Source organism: Xiphophorus maculatus, chromosome 19 (assembly GCF_002775205.1).
Source record: "Xiphophorus maculatus strain JP 163 A chromosome 19, X_maculatus-5.0-male, whole genome shotgun sequence".
In the NCBI taxonomy this organism is placed as follows: Eukaryota; Metazoa; Chordata; class Actinopteri; order Cyprinodontiformes; family Poeciliidae; genus Xiphophorus; species Xiphophorus maculatus.
Genome location: NC_036461.1, coordinates 12713729 through 12732754, shown reverse-complemented (window position 1 = coordinate 12732754; position 19026 = coordinate 12713729). Strand labels below are relative to the sequence as shown.

Sequence of the window (19026 nt, the reverse complement as noted above, 5' to 3'; positions counted from 1 at the left end):
GCATGAAGCTGCAAAACGAAACTTCCCCAATCTCTGTCTAGGGTGAGCCCCCAGCTCACCACAATATTTTAATTGTGCATTTAAACTATTAACAGAGACAGTGGAGCCGTCTGCTCCCAACCATCCCCAGTCTCTACACCCTGAAATGCGTCTCACTTAATTTGGTTGACTTAAGCTGACTTTTTTTTTCAATGCATCTTGCGAAACTTTGGTTGTCACTGGCATGAGAATAATAATAATTGTAAAAGTAATGATGTTTGTATCTCAGCTGCAGACAGGCTGGCAGTCCAAGTCTTCAGTGAAGCACTTTTCCATTCTTAAATTCTAGTTGGAAAATGAAAAAGTGTGAAAACCACAATCAGGTTAGCTCACTGTAAAGTGAGCTAACCTGTAAAGTGAGACGCTACAGTGGGCCTCAAATACTTCAATACTTGCAAAAGGAAGTTTAGAAAAAAGGCACCAAGGAAACGCAAACTTTTTTTTTTTTACCCAAGTCCATGTGAACTTTGCATTAACTGGGTTTATGCTGACATGTAAGAGTCAATCAAGGCAAACTAGGTGAAAACAAATGAAAAAGAGAAAATTGGAAGGTAACTGTTCAGAGAAAGGGGGAAAGACCCAGGCACAGGCAGAGCTGCTTCTGATGAGACTAAGATTATGATACTATCAAGTGGTAAGTGAGGGTGGAGGTTTTGCGGGCCCAAAACCACCGGTTCTTACTAACACAGATGTGCAGTGAGTCAGACAAACAGACAATAAAACTAGCACAGGACATGCGTACACTGTCAACAGCAACAAGTTCAGGGTAGCTCAGATTAGTCTCAGAAAGCTGCTTCTTTCAATTTCATGCCTCTCATCTCTGCTGTGTTGAGCTTTCAACATTTTACTGCTTCATCTACAATTACTTTAGAGCCTTGGACATTCAACAGCGGCGAAGGCCCCTGTGTGGTTTAAGCTCAAAGGAAAATAAAATGTTTCCAAAACTTCGGACGACCAACGAAAAGTGAGAGTAAGTACTGGAAGTCTGCGAAGCGTGGAAAGTACAGGATGAAACTGAAAAAAAAACTGAAAAAAAAGCCAAAAGACAGCAGGAGAAGAAGAAGAAGGGAGGGAGAGGGTGGGAGGGAGAGGCCCGGTGACCTCATGTGACATGTGACGTGGGCTCCACCACTCACGGAGGGGAGTGTGTCTGTCTCTCTGTGTGGAGGATGGCGAGGAGGATGCAGAGAGACTGTGGCTTGTAGCCTTTTACTAGCACTGAAGCTCCAGTCAGGCCACCGCCGCCGAGGAAGAGAAAGAAAAGTGGCAGACCACGCTGTCAGACAAGCGGGTTAACCTCGGAGTGTCGGCCTGCTGAGTGACAGACCGCCAAGTCGGGCTCTGTTACGTGGGCCCCCACCTTCTCTCATCTCCAGCCCTGGTGAGTCCACCTCCTACACCTGGACACCTGAGAACTCTGGCACCGCCAGTGCCATTCAGATTCAGTGCTGCTTCTTTCTCCTCCATTTCTCGCTCAAACACGTTCTGATGCAGCTGCTAGCACATGCTGCTGCTCTCTCTGCAAGCTTGTGGCTTGGGATTCCTGTGGTAGTCAGAAAACCCAAAGATTCTTGGTTGCAAACAGAGCTCCAGGAGTTCTTGCCCTCTTAGGCTCGCCTTCCTTCCCGTGCTCGTCTGTTTCACTCTGTGTTTTAATTCTGCTTTTGTCCTCTCTTTCCAAAGGTTGGTGGAGACTGGAGACACTGTCCTGTCATGGCATCCAACAGCATCTTTGACTCCTTCTCCAACTACAGCAGCAGCCTACTTAGAGGTGAGCCCCTAGCCCACCCTTACATCTAACCCACTCTCTACTTGTTTAGACAGTTGATCCATGTCCTTGTTCTTTTTTTTTTCTCGTACTGCTCTAATGTGCTGAGACGGATTATACCAAAAAAAAAAAAAAAAAAAAAGAGGATCTGGTTTGCACTTGACTGATATGGTTCCATAAAGGCCTCTCAGCTTCTGTGTTTTCTGTAGGCTTGATCGAGTAGCTCCATAATGGGATTCTCACCACAGACATTCATTATCAAGTGAAACTCTCTGCGAGAATACGAGCTCAGAGGCTCCATGTGACTGGCTGCTTTACTGGAACACGGCAATGCAATGAAAGAGCGAGTAGGGAAAGGAAAGGAAAAGAAAAACATATTAGTGCCTTACTTCCAGGAGGTACTTTTGGTCTTTGCGGTGAGGTGAGTGCACTTGGCTGTCCTTAATGAAGAAACCATTTGTTACCATGGCATTTGCAATCAGACAGCTTTTGCTCGCAAACAACAATGAGAAGAAGAGGAGAAAGATGGCAAGGCTGTGCCAAATGTCAAGAAAAATAAATGCTGGGCATTGTTGACACTTCAGTTGTTAATCTATGCTGGAGGCTTCAGTCATTTCCAGCCACAGAAAGACAGCAGAGGATAAAAAAAAAGCTCCTTTCCCAATTAAGGCCTTGTAGCAGTGTTAATTAGAGACAGCCACAGGAGAAGCACTACCACTTCATAATTGTTTGCAGAGTTTATCTTAAAAATCTCTGGAGCCTCACACATACACGCAGTCAGAATCCCCATCTGTGCCTCACGTGAGAACAATCCTCTGATATCCTCTCAGTGACAGAAGGTGATATTCCAGCGTTCTCGCAGCTTCTGCAGGCATTTATAGTTTTCTCATGACACGGCTCCAAGTCACCCCCCTTCTACCACCCATCCTCTACTCCTTTATAACTGTTGGATCTGTGCCCTTCTTCATCAGATCAGCGCACCACCAATGTCAGGTTTCATGAGTGCTGTCTACCACGCTTTTGTTCGCGGGGATCTGATTTTGATTTCGAGATGTAAGGCAGGATTGGAGACAGCGGGTCAAAAAGGGAAACAAGAGCCAGGGCGCTCAAAACAGCGACCAAAATCAATAGCGAATGTGCAATTTTATTTTAAAATCCATGCAGCCAGGGGACTGAAACTGAACTCAAAAAGGAAAAAAGATGTTAAATCATCCACTTCAGTCTGAGAGCATTTAAATTGGGGCTACCACATGCAAGCAACACAACTCAGAATGGTGTGCCACACATGCAAAGAAATTAGACCTTTTTAGGTACAAACTGAAGTGAATAGAAGCAGTTTTAGAAAAATCAAGCTCATGGAAACGCTGTTTTCAGCTCCTCAGAAGTCAGGAAGCACAAAGCAAGAACAACATCAAATTTATGTGTGCAAATACACACTCTGAAAATCAACTCAATCTTTTCTGTTTTCATGTAGCGGTATCTTTCAAATTTCAAAAAAGCCAAAAAAAGAACAAATCTAAAGGGGAAAATTATACATCAATTTTATCAGCACAAAAACAACGATCACTGTTCCAGTGTTATTTTGGTAATTCTTTTATATATCACAACCTGTTTCACAGTGCACACATCTAAGCGTGTGATGTGCAACATCAGATGCACTTCGCGTGAGAAGCTAGAGGACGCCTCACCTCAGAAACCTCAGTCCTCCGCTGAAAGCTCAGGGAGACACACACAACTACACACAAATAAAAATGCACAACACACACACGCATACACACAAGGGAACAGACAGTGCTTTTCTCGTGCCGTTTAACTCTGTTGAGCACAAGAAAAAGCTAAAAGTCTGACAGTTAGCGCGTTGCGAGAAACAGAAGGAGACATACATACTTGCGCCTCACCGAGGTGTTAATCTGATGCAGACTCATGGACCTGCTGCACTTCACTGATAACAACCACAATGAGGCTACACCTGCTAACCCTCACACAATTCAAGCATAGCAGCGTTTCTGGAAAGAAATTAAATAAATAAAGATGCAGGCTCCATAGAAAGAAAAATGAGTCGTAACATTTATAGTTGTGGTTAGTTTGGGAGTATTTACATCAGGTGGAAAACCTGGTTTGTTAGCAGCAGAGATTGGGCCTCTGTGGAGGGTCATATCCTTGGCTCGGTTTCTGTCACCTCATTTCCATCTGCTTGGAAGGGCCGCTGTGTTCCCCCTGCAGGCTGTTTTTATTCATGGTACGCGCTCTGGAGCCAGCTTCCTTTTGTGGCAGACTAAAAAAAGGTCTCGAGTTTATTAGAGTAGAAGGATTTTTATGTGTTTGGCTTATTGTGCTGAATGAATGGAAGTGAGAATTTCAGTGAGAGAAATCCTCAGCACAGTAGCAGCGAGGTTATTTTCGAAGATTTTGCTCCACAAATGCAGAGAAGGCAGCATTTCATCCTCACCAGAAAGAATCTCTCTCACCAGAGATAAAAGACTCAAATGCTGTTTTCAGCGACTTACTTAAGTTAAAAAAAAAAGCCCCTGTACAGTAGCTCCATCAAAAGAGATGCCTTAAAATTTGCTGGATCACATGCCTTGCTTCTGCTGAATTTATTACCAAGTCATATGGAGAAGATTTTGTTCTTTTCTGTTGAATTAACATGCCTGATTAGAGTCCATTCAAAGCCCCGCTGAGTGAGAGGCCCGAGTATGAAAAGACTGGCGTAGCAGGCTGAAAGCTGTAACCAGATATAAAGAGTTTCAATATTTTAAAGCGAAAGCAAATAATAGAAAGCTCATGACGACCACAGAGCAGCGAAACCCTGTCTCCAATTTAGTAGAATATAATATATATTTATAAAACTCTGAAGCCATATGGGATAGAAAGAAGGTTCTGGACTTGATTAGGGCTGTAAACGTATTTCTGAGTACTTATTTACTTTCCAGTCCGTCTCGCTGCTTCCACCTCCTGTCAACACAACTTTATAGGAAACACTTTTAGGGGTTTGCAAGTGTGATGGCTTCGAGGTAGAGGGGTGCACTGATTATGTGGTCCACTGCCTGGCCCGATCCGCCCGATTTTGGCTCAAAGCATCGAGCTTCATCCTGCGCCGGTCAAGGTTAGAGTGTTGTTGTAAATATAATTTTCTGGTGGTCGGCGAGCGACCACACTGCCCAAATTCTTCTGCTGCCGATCTGATAGAATGAATTGGCTTCATAATGTTTCTTTTGATTAAAAGACTTGCTCTGAAAGGTTGAGCTGCTTATTTCAACAAGCGCACACCTTAGTGGAGATGTGGGGGGGATAATCCTGCAGCAATGTACAGTGGAGCTGCAGAAATCCAGAGAAGAACCAGTGTGAAGCTAACGTCGGGACTTATTAAGCACTGACCTGCTGTGGTCACATTGGACTGGACATCCACATTAATCAACAAAAATAACTTATTTTTCTGCAGAAAAGTATAGAATGATGAAAATAATGATCTAGACCTGCTTCTTTAAGTTTCAGGAAATTTTGTTTTGGAGGAAAATACAAATGCAAAAGTATTCACACGACTTGAACTATCTCTACAAACATTCACAAATTTTATTCACGTTTTAAGTCAAAGAAGCATAAAAAATTTTCAAATGTTCAAATATAACCATAAAATCTTGCACTCTGCCCACATTGTTTCCATTGGGAACAGTGGTGGAAGTATTATGCTGCGGGGAGCTTTTCTTCAGCAAGACAGAAAGCTAGTCAGAGTTAATGTGAGGACTGATATCTATGGGTAGATTCACACCAGTCCTCTTTAGTCTGCTTTGATCAAACTGTAGTAAGTTTGCATAGAAAGTTGGTTTGTGGAGGTGTGAATGTGCAATAAGACTCTGACAGACCACTCCAAAAGCAGGAAGTGAACAATAGCACAGGGCATTCTGGGTAAATACAACCAAAACCAATGTGCGATGCAAGCCTAACACTAGAGGGGAAAGTAGCTTGTGGTCTTTCACCAATGACAAAAGTGAAATACTACAACCTCTAAAATCTGACACCACTCCATTTTTATATACATTTTGAAGAAGGAAGTTGCGTTCATGTCTTCTTCAAATGTTTTTGTGTTTTTTCCTTCAGTAGATCTTGGCACAGCGCCCTACAGGCGGTTGAGATGGTGGAGGAACATGTTTTTCAAAGTGTTTGGTTAGTTTGTGTGAAAGCAAAACAGCTGAAAATCTAACAAATGTTGTAATTTTGGTCCCTAATCAAACTAAGTCTATTGGACTATCAGTTGCGAAAACAACCTAAGTGTAAGGAAATCCTAGCATAAAACCTGAGACTGATGTCTTCCTGAAAAAAAAAAAAAACTTAATGAAGTATGAATAATTTTACAAGACACTGTATATTTAAATGAGATTTTTTTTTAAATAATTGCAAAACATATTTGTGCTTGTGCTTCACACATTACCCGATTGGGTTTTATACCAAAAACTAGCTTGAATACATTTGGTTTCCATCAAAGATGACTAATTTCAAGTAAAGCCACTATCTTGATTTCCTAATTTTCTTTTCCATTTTGTTTCAAACCTACGCCCTAAACCACAGGACGGTCTCAGGGCCTATAAAGCGGTAAAGCCAGGGCCGTAGCAAAAACACAAGCATCATTGTGAGCTAATTTATGCATCGACCTAAAATTATGTCGCAACCAAATTCGATACGCTGGCAATTTCCAGCCGAGATGAAAATAAGTCAAACAATTTAAAGGTTCATCACAGGTTTGCTTTGTTTTTTCGGGGGGTGACTCAGAAGAAGAAAGAAAAGTTTTGTTTAGACTCCTCCCTGCATTGTTAACATGAATTCTGCTGCTGCAAGAAGGTGGAAAATCAAAACATGACCAAGAGCGACCTCGACTGCTTTGCACTTTAGTTTTTAACATTACAGCTGCATCCTAACCCACAAATTACTTTAATGGGCAGGCATGGGCCTGGTCCTTAGCACAAAAATTGACTTCAACTTATGGAGATCCCACATGCTCTGAAACATAGCAGACAGCAACATCATTTATGTCTTTGACTGTAGACAAGGGTAATGGGAATTTATCATGTGTGAAAATTTAGCTAAGATCTAAAGGCACCATCAAAGAATTAAAAAATCATGTTTTTCACATCCTTTCGCAGTGAATCTTCACTTCATTATGACTAACTTTAATCATGCTCAAAACATCCTTATAGTCGATCTTTCTTCCCATAAGCAATAAAGAAAGAACCTAATTACGGAGGAGGAAATATGCAGATAATGATAGGATGCGAGGCTTTGCAGGATACAAGATGTTCTCTGATTCTGCATTTTCCCAGAATTTTTTTTCTCAACTTGTTTACATACATTGTTGACGCTCCAATAAAACATGTTTTTGTTTTGTTTTTTTGGGTAGGGGTGGCGTTCTCCTGTCTCTTCAAACATCATTTTCACTGCAGATAATTAATTTTTTTTTATGATTTTTTTTTTCTTGTTGTTTTGTGGAGCTAGCGTTTCAAAAATGGGATTTCAGTTCTCTGTTCAACTACTCATCAGGGGGAACAAATAACCGTCAGTGCTCCTAACTGCGTCACTAATGGGCCACCTAATTGTTCCTTCCTTTTGGGCAAATTTGATCATTCTCATTTATGTTACAACTGAAAGAAAAGAAAATCGCAGAGTTAGTCTGAAGTGGTGGAAAGTGTTGAAGTTACAGCTGAAAGACAGCCTTGTATTGCTTTTAGCTTGCTGACTTTGCTGATCCAAACAGGTGGAAAGTCAGCCCTGTTTGATGCATGTGATCAAAATTTTCCAGCATACGCAGAAACTGAAGAGCGAAAATGACGGTTAACCTTAATATATAAGGCTACGTGTCAAAGTATGTTTTGTGGCCAGATGCAGCATCTTAAATGCACCATTACAGGAAGTCCCATACAACCCTCTGAATAATAAACAGTTTTAATTTAGCTGTTTTAATTCAAATCTACTTCCTGTTTAAAGGCTAATTCTATGTCTCTCATTTATTTTGTGTCGTACAACAGCAGCTTTCTGTAGAGTTTGCAGACAGATTGCAGGTTGTTTTTTTTTTTGCCCTGAAGTAAACTTCAGAGGACTCGTATTTTCTGCGCAGTGCCTCACTTCTGTATCGGCTCAGTAGGAAACACCATGCCAGGGATTCCCCCTAAGCAGAAGTGGCCCTGCGCTCCTTCTGTATCGTCTGTCTACAGCGAGGTCACTCCGTCTGCTTTTCTCACGGACGCAGCAGTCACAAGCACAGATGTACAGTTGTGTTTTTTTAAAAAAACAGCCGACTGACATCACTTACCAGATCACACGCCTGTTTTGATAGAAATTAGATGTCTAGATATTATTCATACCCTGACAGATTTAAAGTTATTTTTCATTCAACTGCATTAAGTTGAATAAGCCCACATTTATACATTAAAATGTTTTTTTGTTGGTCTGATGTCATGTTCTAACCTTAAATGTTATAAATTTATTAGTAGTTAACAAAAAATCCTCATAATGCATAGGAGTCTGGCTGGACTGTTCCATTAGTATTTTTTTCTAGTCAGACGAAACATTTTGGTTAACTTAGAAGATGTTATAAACTTATAAATTGGTGCCTCCATTACTCCAACTTGGATTAACTGAAACATAATAGATGATGTAAGTTTAAATTTGCAAATGTATGAATACTTGGGATTAAGTGTGGGGCTATTTCTCATAATCTGTTGTACCAATTTACGACAAACCGGGAATCCTGGATCAATTTAAATACAACAAAAATACTTTAGGAGGTCATGTTGTCTTATGCTGAAGAGGAAATCCTGTTGTCATGTTTTGGGTACTTCAATGACATGACAACCCCAACTGCCCCAGCACTCCAGTAGCACCTTAGTTAACTTTATGGACTGGTCAGCTCCATCCAAGGACCTTAATCCAATAATCAAACATGGTTGTACAAACCCCAAACAGATGTTACACACAAAAAAATATGTGTTGTGTGTTTCACTGCATTTTTTATCATATTATGAAAGAATATTTGAGTTTATATATATAAAAAAATCAAACAGTTTTGGTTTTTTGAGGTGCCTCTTTTATAGAGTGCTAACAAACTTAACCAATTTTTCTTGGGAATAGGACGTGCAGTGTTCCTTGGAAATTTGTGTGCATGGAAATAAAAGCTATTATAAAAATGTTGAGTTTTACTCACCTCTTAATGCATACTACTATTATTTTGAATGCAAGAGGTTTTACGGCATATGAACATGATTTAATTGCCACATATGGGGCACATGCACACAGACAGGAGTGGGAGCCTTGCTATTGCTGAGTCAGAGAGGAGAAGTGCATGTCATCATGACGAGTATGACGTTTCTTTCAGCTCTAAGTGCCATCTGAGTTCATCCTAATAGCTGGTCCAGGTTAACATATGGCCTCCCAATGGCTTACTCCAGTAGAATTACTCACTGGGTGACTGAACAGCAGCGTCTCTAATAATCAGCTGAAATCTGTGCACTGAAATGAGCATTTCAAAGCTTTTGCTGTCTTTTAAAATCTTGCTGGACTCCCTCTCTTCAGAACTGAAGCACATAAATGCTTTTATTAGCCAAGGAACATCCAGTTCTCTTATTTTCTGGAATTTGATAAAAAACATTAGAAAGACAACTAGTTCTGCTAACACAGCCAACCTGGCAGAAAGTTTGTGTCACATTGACTCGAATGCAGCTTTTCCCCTTTAATCATCGTGATGACGTAAGAGGCAGACAGTGGGCCACTCATTCATGCCGTACATGAGGTTTGATTAACCTAATCACCAGGCAGCCATATCCAGAGCTACTGATTGGGTTTACAAACGCCGCTTGTCATCGTTGTGTCATTAGCTCGTCGTTAGCTGTGGCTGCCTTGACGTGGAGCGGCGACGTGCCGGGCCTAAACACAGCAATCAGGGGATTAGAGTCTGAGCCTCACTGGACGCCTCGGGCTCTGAGTCAAAAGAGGAAAATCCTGCATTGATATTTGTTCTCCACGTGGCTGCTTTGCTCCTCGTACAGAGGCAACGCCACTGCTCATTAGCTGTAAAGATGATGAGAGGAAGCATTCAGTGACTCTGGACCCGCAGGTGGTTTTCAGGATTAAAACAAATCCAAGGGGACGCAAAGGCTTCCAACTGGTTTAGCTTAATCTTAAAGTGGGAATCAAGCCCAGCTGTGACTCTCTTCTACCACAGCTACACCGATGTCTTTTAATTCTTTTAATGAGTTTTATAATCATCAAATGATCAAACGGTACTTGAATAAGGTATGGCAATATTATGTGTCTGAGGGATTTCCAGAGCTCCTTGACTTGCAGCCACTTGAGCCACCACACCCCTGCTTCCTCGCGATGAGAAGCCCAGAGGGCCCGTCGAATACTTTCCAAGAGTTGTCTCACGTCTGCAGAGGAAAGTGGCATGGACAGTTGTCAGGAAACCGGCACCAGGTTCCCTCTCCAATCTGGTTGAAGTCTGCAGTGAGTCAGAAGGAGCTCTGAAAGAGCGACCTTCTGAATGAGGTTTTTGAAGTCTGTTTGCTCAGGAATGACTGTGACAGAACCTGACAGAACCGACCCCACTGAAAGAACGCCTGAGCAGCAATGGAACAAGTTGAAAGAACATAAAAATAGTAGAAAAGTCAAAAACCAATACATGCTGTGTGTTTGTGTGTTTTTAGACTACTATGCTTGAATTCATGGGAGCAGAGGTATCATACAGGAACAAAAAAAGAAAAGAAAACAAAGCAGTGTTGATGAAAGCAGTTTGCCCAGCTCCCTTCATACGCACTGGTTATTTTGACACTAATCTATACAAAATATTCAGCTTCAAAAATGTGAATACAACTCAAAAATACAAATATTGACTTCAAAGATAAATTATTGAAAACCACTGTATGCACTTAGATAAATGTTAACAAATTTAGTAAATTAAAATGAATATCAGATTAAATATTTATCTCATGAATTTCTTTGAGAAAAGAAAAAAATGGTGCATCTCAGTCTGAACATCTTTCGAAAGTCAGTCTGTTTCAAGAATCTGTTTCAGTTCAAAAAGTAAAACTCTTTCATTATATAGATTTGTTACACACTGCAGTTATATATTTTAAGCTTTTATTCCATTATTATTGATGAAAACCTAAAATCCCATTTCTTGAAAAGTTCTATTAACTTACCATCAGATAAATACTGCTGGCATGGCCGACGCAATCACAAGAAAGACGTCTGAACTGATAGCTTTCCAGCAGAAAGTCACTGACACGTCTGCAATTAGGGTAAGCCACAAAAAGTCTTATTCAAAAGACGGTGCAGTATGCATACGTCAATAGAAAGTTTAGGGGAAGGAAAAAGTGTGGTTGAAAAAAGTGCCTGGAGGTGATCAAACACCCATTGAAAAATTTGGCAAAGTACTTCAAAAGCCACCAAGCATAGAGGTGCTTAGGATATACCCAAAAACGGTGGCATTCCTTGTGTTAATGCTGAATTATTGTTCTTTATAACAATAATTTATGAATTATTGTTATATAATTTATAAATTATATAACAATTTATAAATTGTTATATAAATTTTATAACAATTTATAAAATTGTTATAAGACAGTTGTTATAAAACAATTTTATAAACATCTTACCTAGATTAAGGAGAAAAAGCAGTACATAGATGTAACAGTAGTGTACTACAAGGGGGAGCAAGCAGATATGGATGCTATAAGCAGAACAGATTGATTATAATGACTTGTATTCCTAATAAAATAAGATAAGACTAAACCAGATGATAAAACAAGCTCTAGTCTACTGTTTGTTGGTGAAAAACTTTTAAAGCCATTTGAACATACAATGCAGTCGTCGCTCTTCACATCATGCGTTGCAGACCTGACCATGTTCCTTCACAGTTCAAAGTAACAGCGACTAGTCTGAAAAAGTAAAAACATGTGGCTTTTGTTGCAGAGAGGAATGAACAACAGCATTCCACGAGCAGCCACATCAAAGTTCTCCCCTGCAGTGGCGCTAAATAAGGGCAGACCATCCTGTTCACCCCTACTGACATCGTCCCTGATAATTAACAAACATTTTAAAACTGACACTTTTTCCTCATCGGTTTCAATCAAATGTGTAGGGCTTCGATCAAGGGGGGACAGCCACACAACATGCACAAAGAGCCATTGTCTGCTGGTGAAAATGTGGTTTACAGGCTTGGCTATAAGGGCCCGGTGGTTGCTGGAAGCCATGCGCACTTCCTAATATTCAGCTCACATGCGATTTCATTTTGAGAGAGGTCTGTGCTGTGGGGCTTTGCCTTTGTGTGAGAGGGAAGCCTCACAACTTATTTTCCGAGTTGACAGACTGCTATACCCCCCTCCTCCTCCTGCTGCTGCTCCCCTGCTCTCCTCACCCCCTCTTCCCTCTCTCCGGTGGCGCTACTATATTTGTGTGGGATCTCAAGCGAGGGAAGAGTAGACACAGGCTGTGTTGCCATTCAAACGTGTTCGAGCTGTCAGACTGAATGGCTTCCAGCTCCGCGATCTGTCTCCTCTCCACGTCAGAGGGAGCTGTTTGATCTGACACAGAGACTCCATTGCAGACACAGGGAAGTTCAACTGCAGGGAGTTGGATGGTTTCAGCAGCCCAGAGAGGAAAAGGTTTGCACACACAGTCTGGTTGCAATCTTGGTGTCTGTGCTGTGTATCTATAAATGTCTCCGAGCATTACTTGTCCTTTTAGTAGGTGTGTGTGGTTACAAACTGGGCTGACATATTTTTGGGGCACTGCTGTGCAAAAGGCCGATGACGCACTAGGTAATGATTTCACTGCTTCGATGCAACGACAGAGAGGTTAGTTGCTGAGGTGGTGAGATGTGAAGCACGCCGTCGTCTTTATCACACACAACATAGCTCACGCTCAGACTCTCGGCGTGTCGGTCACCTCATAGCGCAGCGCCACAGTCCAACAGAACTGAGCAGTTGCTGGTGTGAGAGTGATGAAATAGCAGACGATGGTTTGATAAATATGCATCGATGGTTGAGCCACAGACCGTCACTACATCCCCTACAATTAATGTGGCCGAGACTTCAAATAAGCAAGAGGAACTCTGAAATTAGACTCGATTTTCCAGGACAACTTCATTATGAGAGGATTTGGGAACATCACCTGCTTGCAGTTTGCGCTAGCAGTTAAGGAGCAGAAGAGGAGTGAATTGATGTGGCTTCTGTGAAAGATTTAAAATACTGATCTGTGTGTGGCAGCTGGGCTCTGGCACCAGTGCGTGGCAGTTAAACTGTCACTAACAGGAACTGTAAATCTTTGGCAGAAGGTGAATGCATTCAGACAGTCCCACAGGTGCTGCATATACAATCTGAGCAAAAGTATTCATACCCATTGAACTTTTTCACATTTGTTCCCTCTTACAAACAGCAAGCCTCAATCTGTTTCATGCAGATTTCAGAGGATGGACCAACATAAACTAGTGCATAATGTAAAGCAGAATGACAATGATAAATGGCTTTCAAAAATGTATATAAACATAATCTGGAAAGTGTGGCATGCATATGTTTAGCTCGATGGAGTCAGCAATATGTAGAACGACCTTGGGCTGTAATGGCAGTTGGACGTTATGTATATACAAGCTTTGCACATCTAAAAACTGAAATCGATGCCCATTCTTTTTACAAAATAGCTCAATCTCATCCAGACTGAATGGTCAAAGTCTGAATATCAGTTTTCAGTTATTGACAGATTAAGAACTTTGACTGAACCATTAACACACCCTTATTTTTTCCAGGTTTTGTATTTAGTTCCAAGTCATGTTCTCATGAACCCTGACAAGTTTTCCTGCTCCTGGGAAGACAAAAACATCCATATTAATGCAGCCAACACTATGTGTCATAGGAAAATGTGCAGAGATTGTTTTCCTCCACAGAAATTGTTTTGCATGTAGGCCAAGAAGTTTAATATTTACCTCATCTGACCAGAACACCTTCATCCAGCATTTACTGTGTCCCCTGCAGGGCTTGTGGCAAACAGCAAATTATACTTTCTTTTTTTTTCTTTAAATCGCTACATTCTTGATAAAGCCCAGATTGGTGGTTGACAACAGATTTTTACACCTAAGTTGAGAATCTCAGCAGATCCCCCAGAGGCGCTTCTCTGGTTAATGGTTTCCTTGCCCCTTCTGTCATCGTAGGTTGTCAGCCATGTTGTGATGGATTTGAAATGGTGCCATAGTTGTGATGATATATTGAACAGAGCTATGTGAGGGGTTCAACGTTTTGGTGTAATGTTGCTTTATATCCTGGAAACTGCAAATGTCCACGCAGGAAGCTATCTGCAGAAAAGTGTGGCTCTCTCTTGGTGACAGTTTCGTTTACATATGCTCTAGCGGCGTGACGCATACTGAAGCGGGAGGTGTGTTCCCAGGTTGTCTGTGCCGTGTGTGAAAGATGTGTGTGAATCTGAGCGTCCTGCAACCATGTAACTGCAGGTCGATGCTTCTGTTTCGGATGAAGCATGAGAGAGCCTTTAAGCTTCTCCAAACCTTAGGTCCTGACTTGTCTGTAGTGTTTAATGGTCTTCATGATACTGTTTGTTCGCTAATGTTATCAACAAATCTCTGAGGATTACACAGAGCAGTTAAATTTCTAGTGAGATTTTTTTTTTTATCTTCAACTTCATAATTATTCATTACTTAGTGTTACTCTGTTATATAGAAATCTCAATAAACAACTTTGAAGTTTGTGGTTGTAACGCAGCAAAATATTATGAGGCTTCAGGGGTGCTCATGCTTTTTCCTTCCACTGTAAGTGTTTGTGTTTCCCAATCCTTTGGTTTTTGTCTGTCCCTGAGCCATCTTTAGGTGCACTCAGCAAACTTTTAGCAGGACTCTTTTGGCAAAGTCACGATGGCTTATGTGTTTGTCTGTAGGGGGTGGTGGTGCTGTCACTTTGGCAAGGCAACTGCACATATTGCAGCGATTACCACAGCGGAAAAATGTTTTTCTGCAACATACAATTACTACAGATTACAGATTGCCGTCCTTGCATCAGAAGCCCTCGCCAGAAAAGGAGAAACACTGCATTTGTGTGTGGATGTGTGTCGATACACACAAACAGACAGAGACCCAGAGACAAAGAAAGATGAGAAATGATTATAGCTCACACCAAAAACCACAACTGAAAAAAATGGGGGAGTTGACGTATTTATGGGTCTCATTTAGATTTAAAACTTATACTGACTTTCAGGGGTAAATAAAGGAAGAAGAAATGCAATCTGTCCTTCAGTACCATGAAGAAAAGCAGCGTAGGGTACATTCATGAATCCTTTGTCCATCATCATCAGCATTATGAATACTGTACTCCGATGTCCTCATGGCGTACACAATACTAAATGCCACACGTTACATTAATTTGGTTCCAGGTTACAAATCATGATGAGCATCAGAAACTTTCCTTCAGGTCACACTAAACAATATAGCCAAAAAGTGGTGCCCCGCAGCAAGGCAGGGCCCTATTTACAAACCCACCAGATCAAAACTCAACCCAAAGTGCTCCTATAATAGGCACTGGGGCCTTTTGGTGAGCTTACCATCCAGTTCTACTTTTAGTGGGTTTCCAAAAGAATAAACAGGCCTGCAAACCACATCACAGGCAGCTCACTGTCATCGTTGGGTGAGTGTACCCGACGGATGATGTGAGGGCGGGGCGAGAGTGACACTGAGGTCTACGGGGAGTTACCCCCACCACCCAACCCCCGGCTGCTCAGGGTGTGGAGTGTCTTATTGAACTGCGGCTGAAAGGACAGGGAGAGGGTCTGACCCCACTCAAATCCCGATTACACTGAACCAATCAGGCTGCCTCATAATCTTTGCCACGAATGAACAGCTCCTGAAACTTTGGTGTTGAAAAGAGATTGGTCACACAATTACGTTTTGATACCCAAACTGGATTTGAATTCAGGAAACAGTGGAGGAAAAAAATCTATTGAAGGAGTGAAAGTATTAAAAAAAATAAAACTCCTTCAAAGTACCATGTAAAGTGAATTATATATTCAATAGCACTAGGTGCAAGTTGCTCTAAGGTAAAATATATGTTAAATATGAAAACACACTATATCAAAGATCTGTCTGCACAAAATATATAAATATAAAATAGAATATTTAAGTAGAAGCTACAAATCAAGTGTTGAAAAATCTCAATTAAATGATTTAGTTTAACAATAAACTTTACTTCCTTGTTACATATTTAAACAATATGCTTTAATGTACTGTAATATCTAAATGAATGCTGACTTTGAATGCTGGTTATTAAAAATCCCTGCCTATTTAGGCCCATTAGATAATGTGAAGCACATAAAAAAATTAAAATGCAGGCTATTCCTATGAAATGAAAAAAAAGCATCTCGGTTTCAAAGTTTTGTGTTTGAATGGAACTTGCATGAACATCCAACTGCTGGTGGATAAATCAAAATATCATAAAAAAGTGAACTTCTTTCAGCAATTTAGATCAAAATGTGAATCCATGTGTGATATAGATTCATTCCAATCACAGACATGTACCTGAGGCATTTGCTTCTGCCCAAAATGTTGTTTTTCATAAAATGTAAATATTACAAAACAGCATGTTCCTTATGCACCTTTTTGTTCAGCACTTTTTCCTTCAACTCAACTTTCCATTATTCAACATGCTTGGAAACAGAGAATTACTTCAGTAAAATTCTCCTGTGACTTACCCTCCTTATAGAGGCTGTCAACGACTGTCTGCTGAGCTAATGTTAAGTCAGCAGTCTTCCCAGTATCATCTGAGCCATTACATACAGTACATAGAATTTCTGAAACTAAAATCATCATGTAATGCAAACAGTGCTTCTCCAAACAGCACTTTACTGGATGGCTTGAAGTTTGCTTTCAGAATTCATTATTTTTTACTCAAAGTGTCATGTTAAAAGCTGCGACTTTTAACATGTTGCAGCTCTTTACATGAGGATTATTTCATCCTCATGTAATAATTTCAGCACATTTTGATTGTCAAGACGTAATGTGTATTTGCTCACTGTAACTAAAGGTCGATTCTACTGGTTTACAAATTGCTTCAAGCTTGTTTAAATTTTCCCCAGCAAACATCTGGTGCTGAATACAGTTGTGACAATGTATTCCAATGTCTGGTAGTACAATAAAACATCAGTATAACATTTGATAAATTTTTGTTTCACAAAGTTTTGTTCAGCTTTCTAACAGCCCCTTTTTACTACAAATGTATTCCATGTTTTTGTTAATTGTCTAAAGAAAATTAATCGGACATTTGCATAAATAACAGGTACCTTTAAGGGCAGATATGAATATCTACCAGAAGAGCTTTTTTAACCTTTAAAGATGCAAAACCTGACCTTTATTAACAATGTTGCAATGTTGCACAGGATACAGTCATAATGGCAGCTTGGTAAAAGTTCCCAAGATGTTCAACGACTGTCTGCTGAGCTAATGTTAAGTCAGCAATCTTCCCAGTATCATCTGAACCATTACGTACATAGAATTTCTGAAACTAAAATCATTACCCACTGTTTAAAACAAAAGTAGTACAATAACGTTGCCTAAAATATTGAACTGTCTTACCTTTATGTTTCTCTACTCATTTGACAATTGATACCAACTACAGTTTTGAATTAACCCCTTTTTTTTTGTGCAGGAACTTTTAAGATAAAGTTGTGGTCAAAACAGTAAATGTGGGGTCTTGAATTTACCTCCAGTAATAAAATTAGCCTAAAGAATGATTGGAAACAGCGTCTTTATGTAAAATTTATGGCCTACATGAAAAAATGTTTGATAAATCAGAGTGTAGTTACTGTTTCCTTGTTTGTTTTGCAAGTTAGTCTAGTATTTAACAAAATAAGTCATATTCAGCACTTTAAATAATTGTTTTCACCTTTTAATAAGTCTGTATATTTGATTTCCTTTACATATTTGTACTAATTTACTTATATTGTTTTAATTCTTATTTAAGTGAAGCCATATGATCATTTTAAAGTGCAGCTGTCACTTTGATATGGCATCACAGATCCTCTCGATTTAAAAATTATAACTTGAAAAATACTTTGTCTAATGTATGAAATTAAATGTTTAACATAAAACAATCTTTTTTTGTCTTCACAGTATGAAAATAAATAGAATTGCTAATTAAATGTGGTACTTGAGTAAATATATTTAGATTGCTCTGGAGGATTAAGGATGTGTCAGACAGCTACATGCATCACATGTCTGAAAATCTCTTTAAGAAGCCCGTTTACATTCAGCAGACAGAAATAAAAACCTTTTTGGAGTTTTCCCTTAGCAGCCATTATGACGCTCAGTTGTTTCAGACAAATTTAATAAGCCCTCTGATCTGCACCTTTTTTCTAAAATGCAAGCAGAATATTAAAGATGTATGAGATGAATGTGCTCATTGTCTCCTCCGGTGACCGCTGCATCTCAGCTCATCACGCTTACATAGTAATTAGGTGCTGGGTTTGGAAATGTCACCGCTCTGTTCATTTTCGCCTGGATAAAATACGCTCTCGGTGCCTTCAAGGATCTGAAATTAGGGGCCTGACACTCTTATTTATGAGTTATTGGATGTACAAAGCGAAGCTCCATGAGAAAAACTGCAGACGTTTGAGTACACAGATGCATTCCTGCCATCATTAAAACTAACACAGACGACCTCGGTGGACAAAAAAGAAACATACAAATTTGTATGATCGAAATTGCTCAATGTGTTTCCTATTTTCTTGTCTGAACATCAAAATGGGCAAAAATGACCGCCAATTGTGATGTGCTGACACGTTGTGTAATCAAAATTTGAGGAAGAATCAGCCATCAGAGCAGCGAAAGACCCAAAACCCAAACAGTCTGTACCCACTCAGTGTTGTTTAAAAGTTTCTCCATATACTTGTGTATATAAACACTCTGACGCTAGAATATGATTTGGCTTTGAGGAGACTGGCACAAATGACTTTTGGTGACTTACATCATGCTTGGGGAGTCTAATCACAGACACTCTTGTCATATCAAGCAGAAAAAAAGTCCACTTCACAGCGAACTGCGTTTCAACAAAAAAGAGAAAAAATAGGAGGGAAGGGTAAACAAGCCCGACGTTCCACAGCCACCACAGAATTCATCATTCATGGAGAAAAAAAATACCTCAAGCCCCAAAAGAAGAGCTAATTTAATCCGAGAGGAATAAAAC

The 19026-nt window shown here is 40.2% G+C and overlaps 1 protein-coding gene across 1 annotated transcript in view; it reads left to right on the top strand.

Moving 5' to 3' along the window:
• Positions 1-1197: 1197 nt before the first annotated feature.
• LOC102223887 (runt-related transcription factor 3-like) overlaps positions 1198-19026 on the top strand; it is a 54645-nt gene continuing 36816 nt past the window's right edge. The window contains exons 1-2 of the mRNA XM_023352679.1: positions 1198-1420; positions 1723-1810. Coding sequence (XP_023208447.1) covers positions 1753-1810 — 58 coding nt within the window. The 5' untranslated portion in view covers positions 1198-1420; positions 1723-1752. The remainder of the gene's footprint in view (positions 1421-1722; positions 1811-19026) is intronic.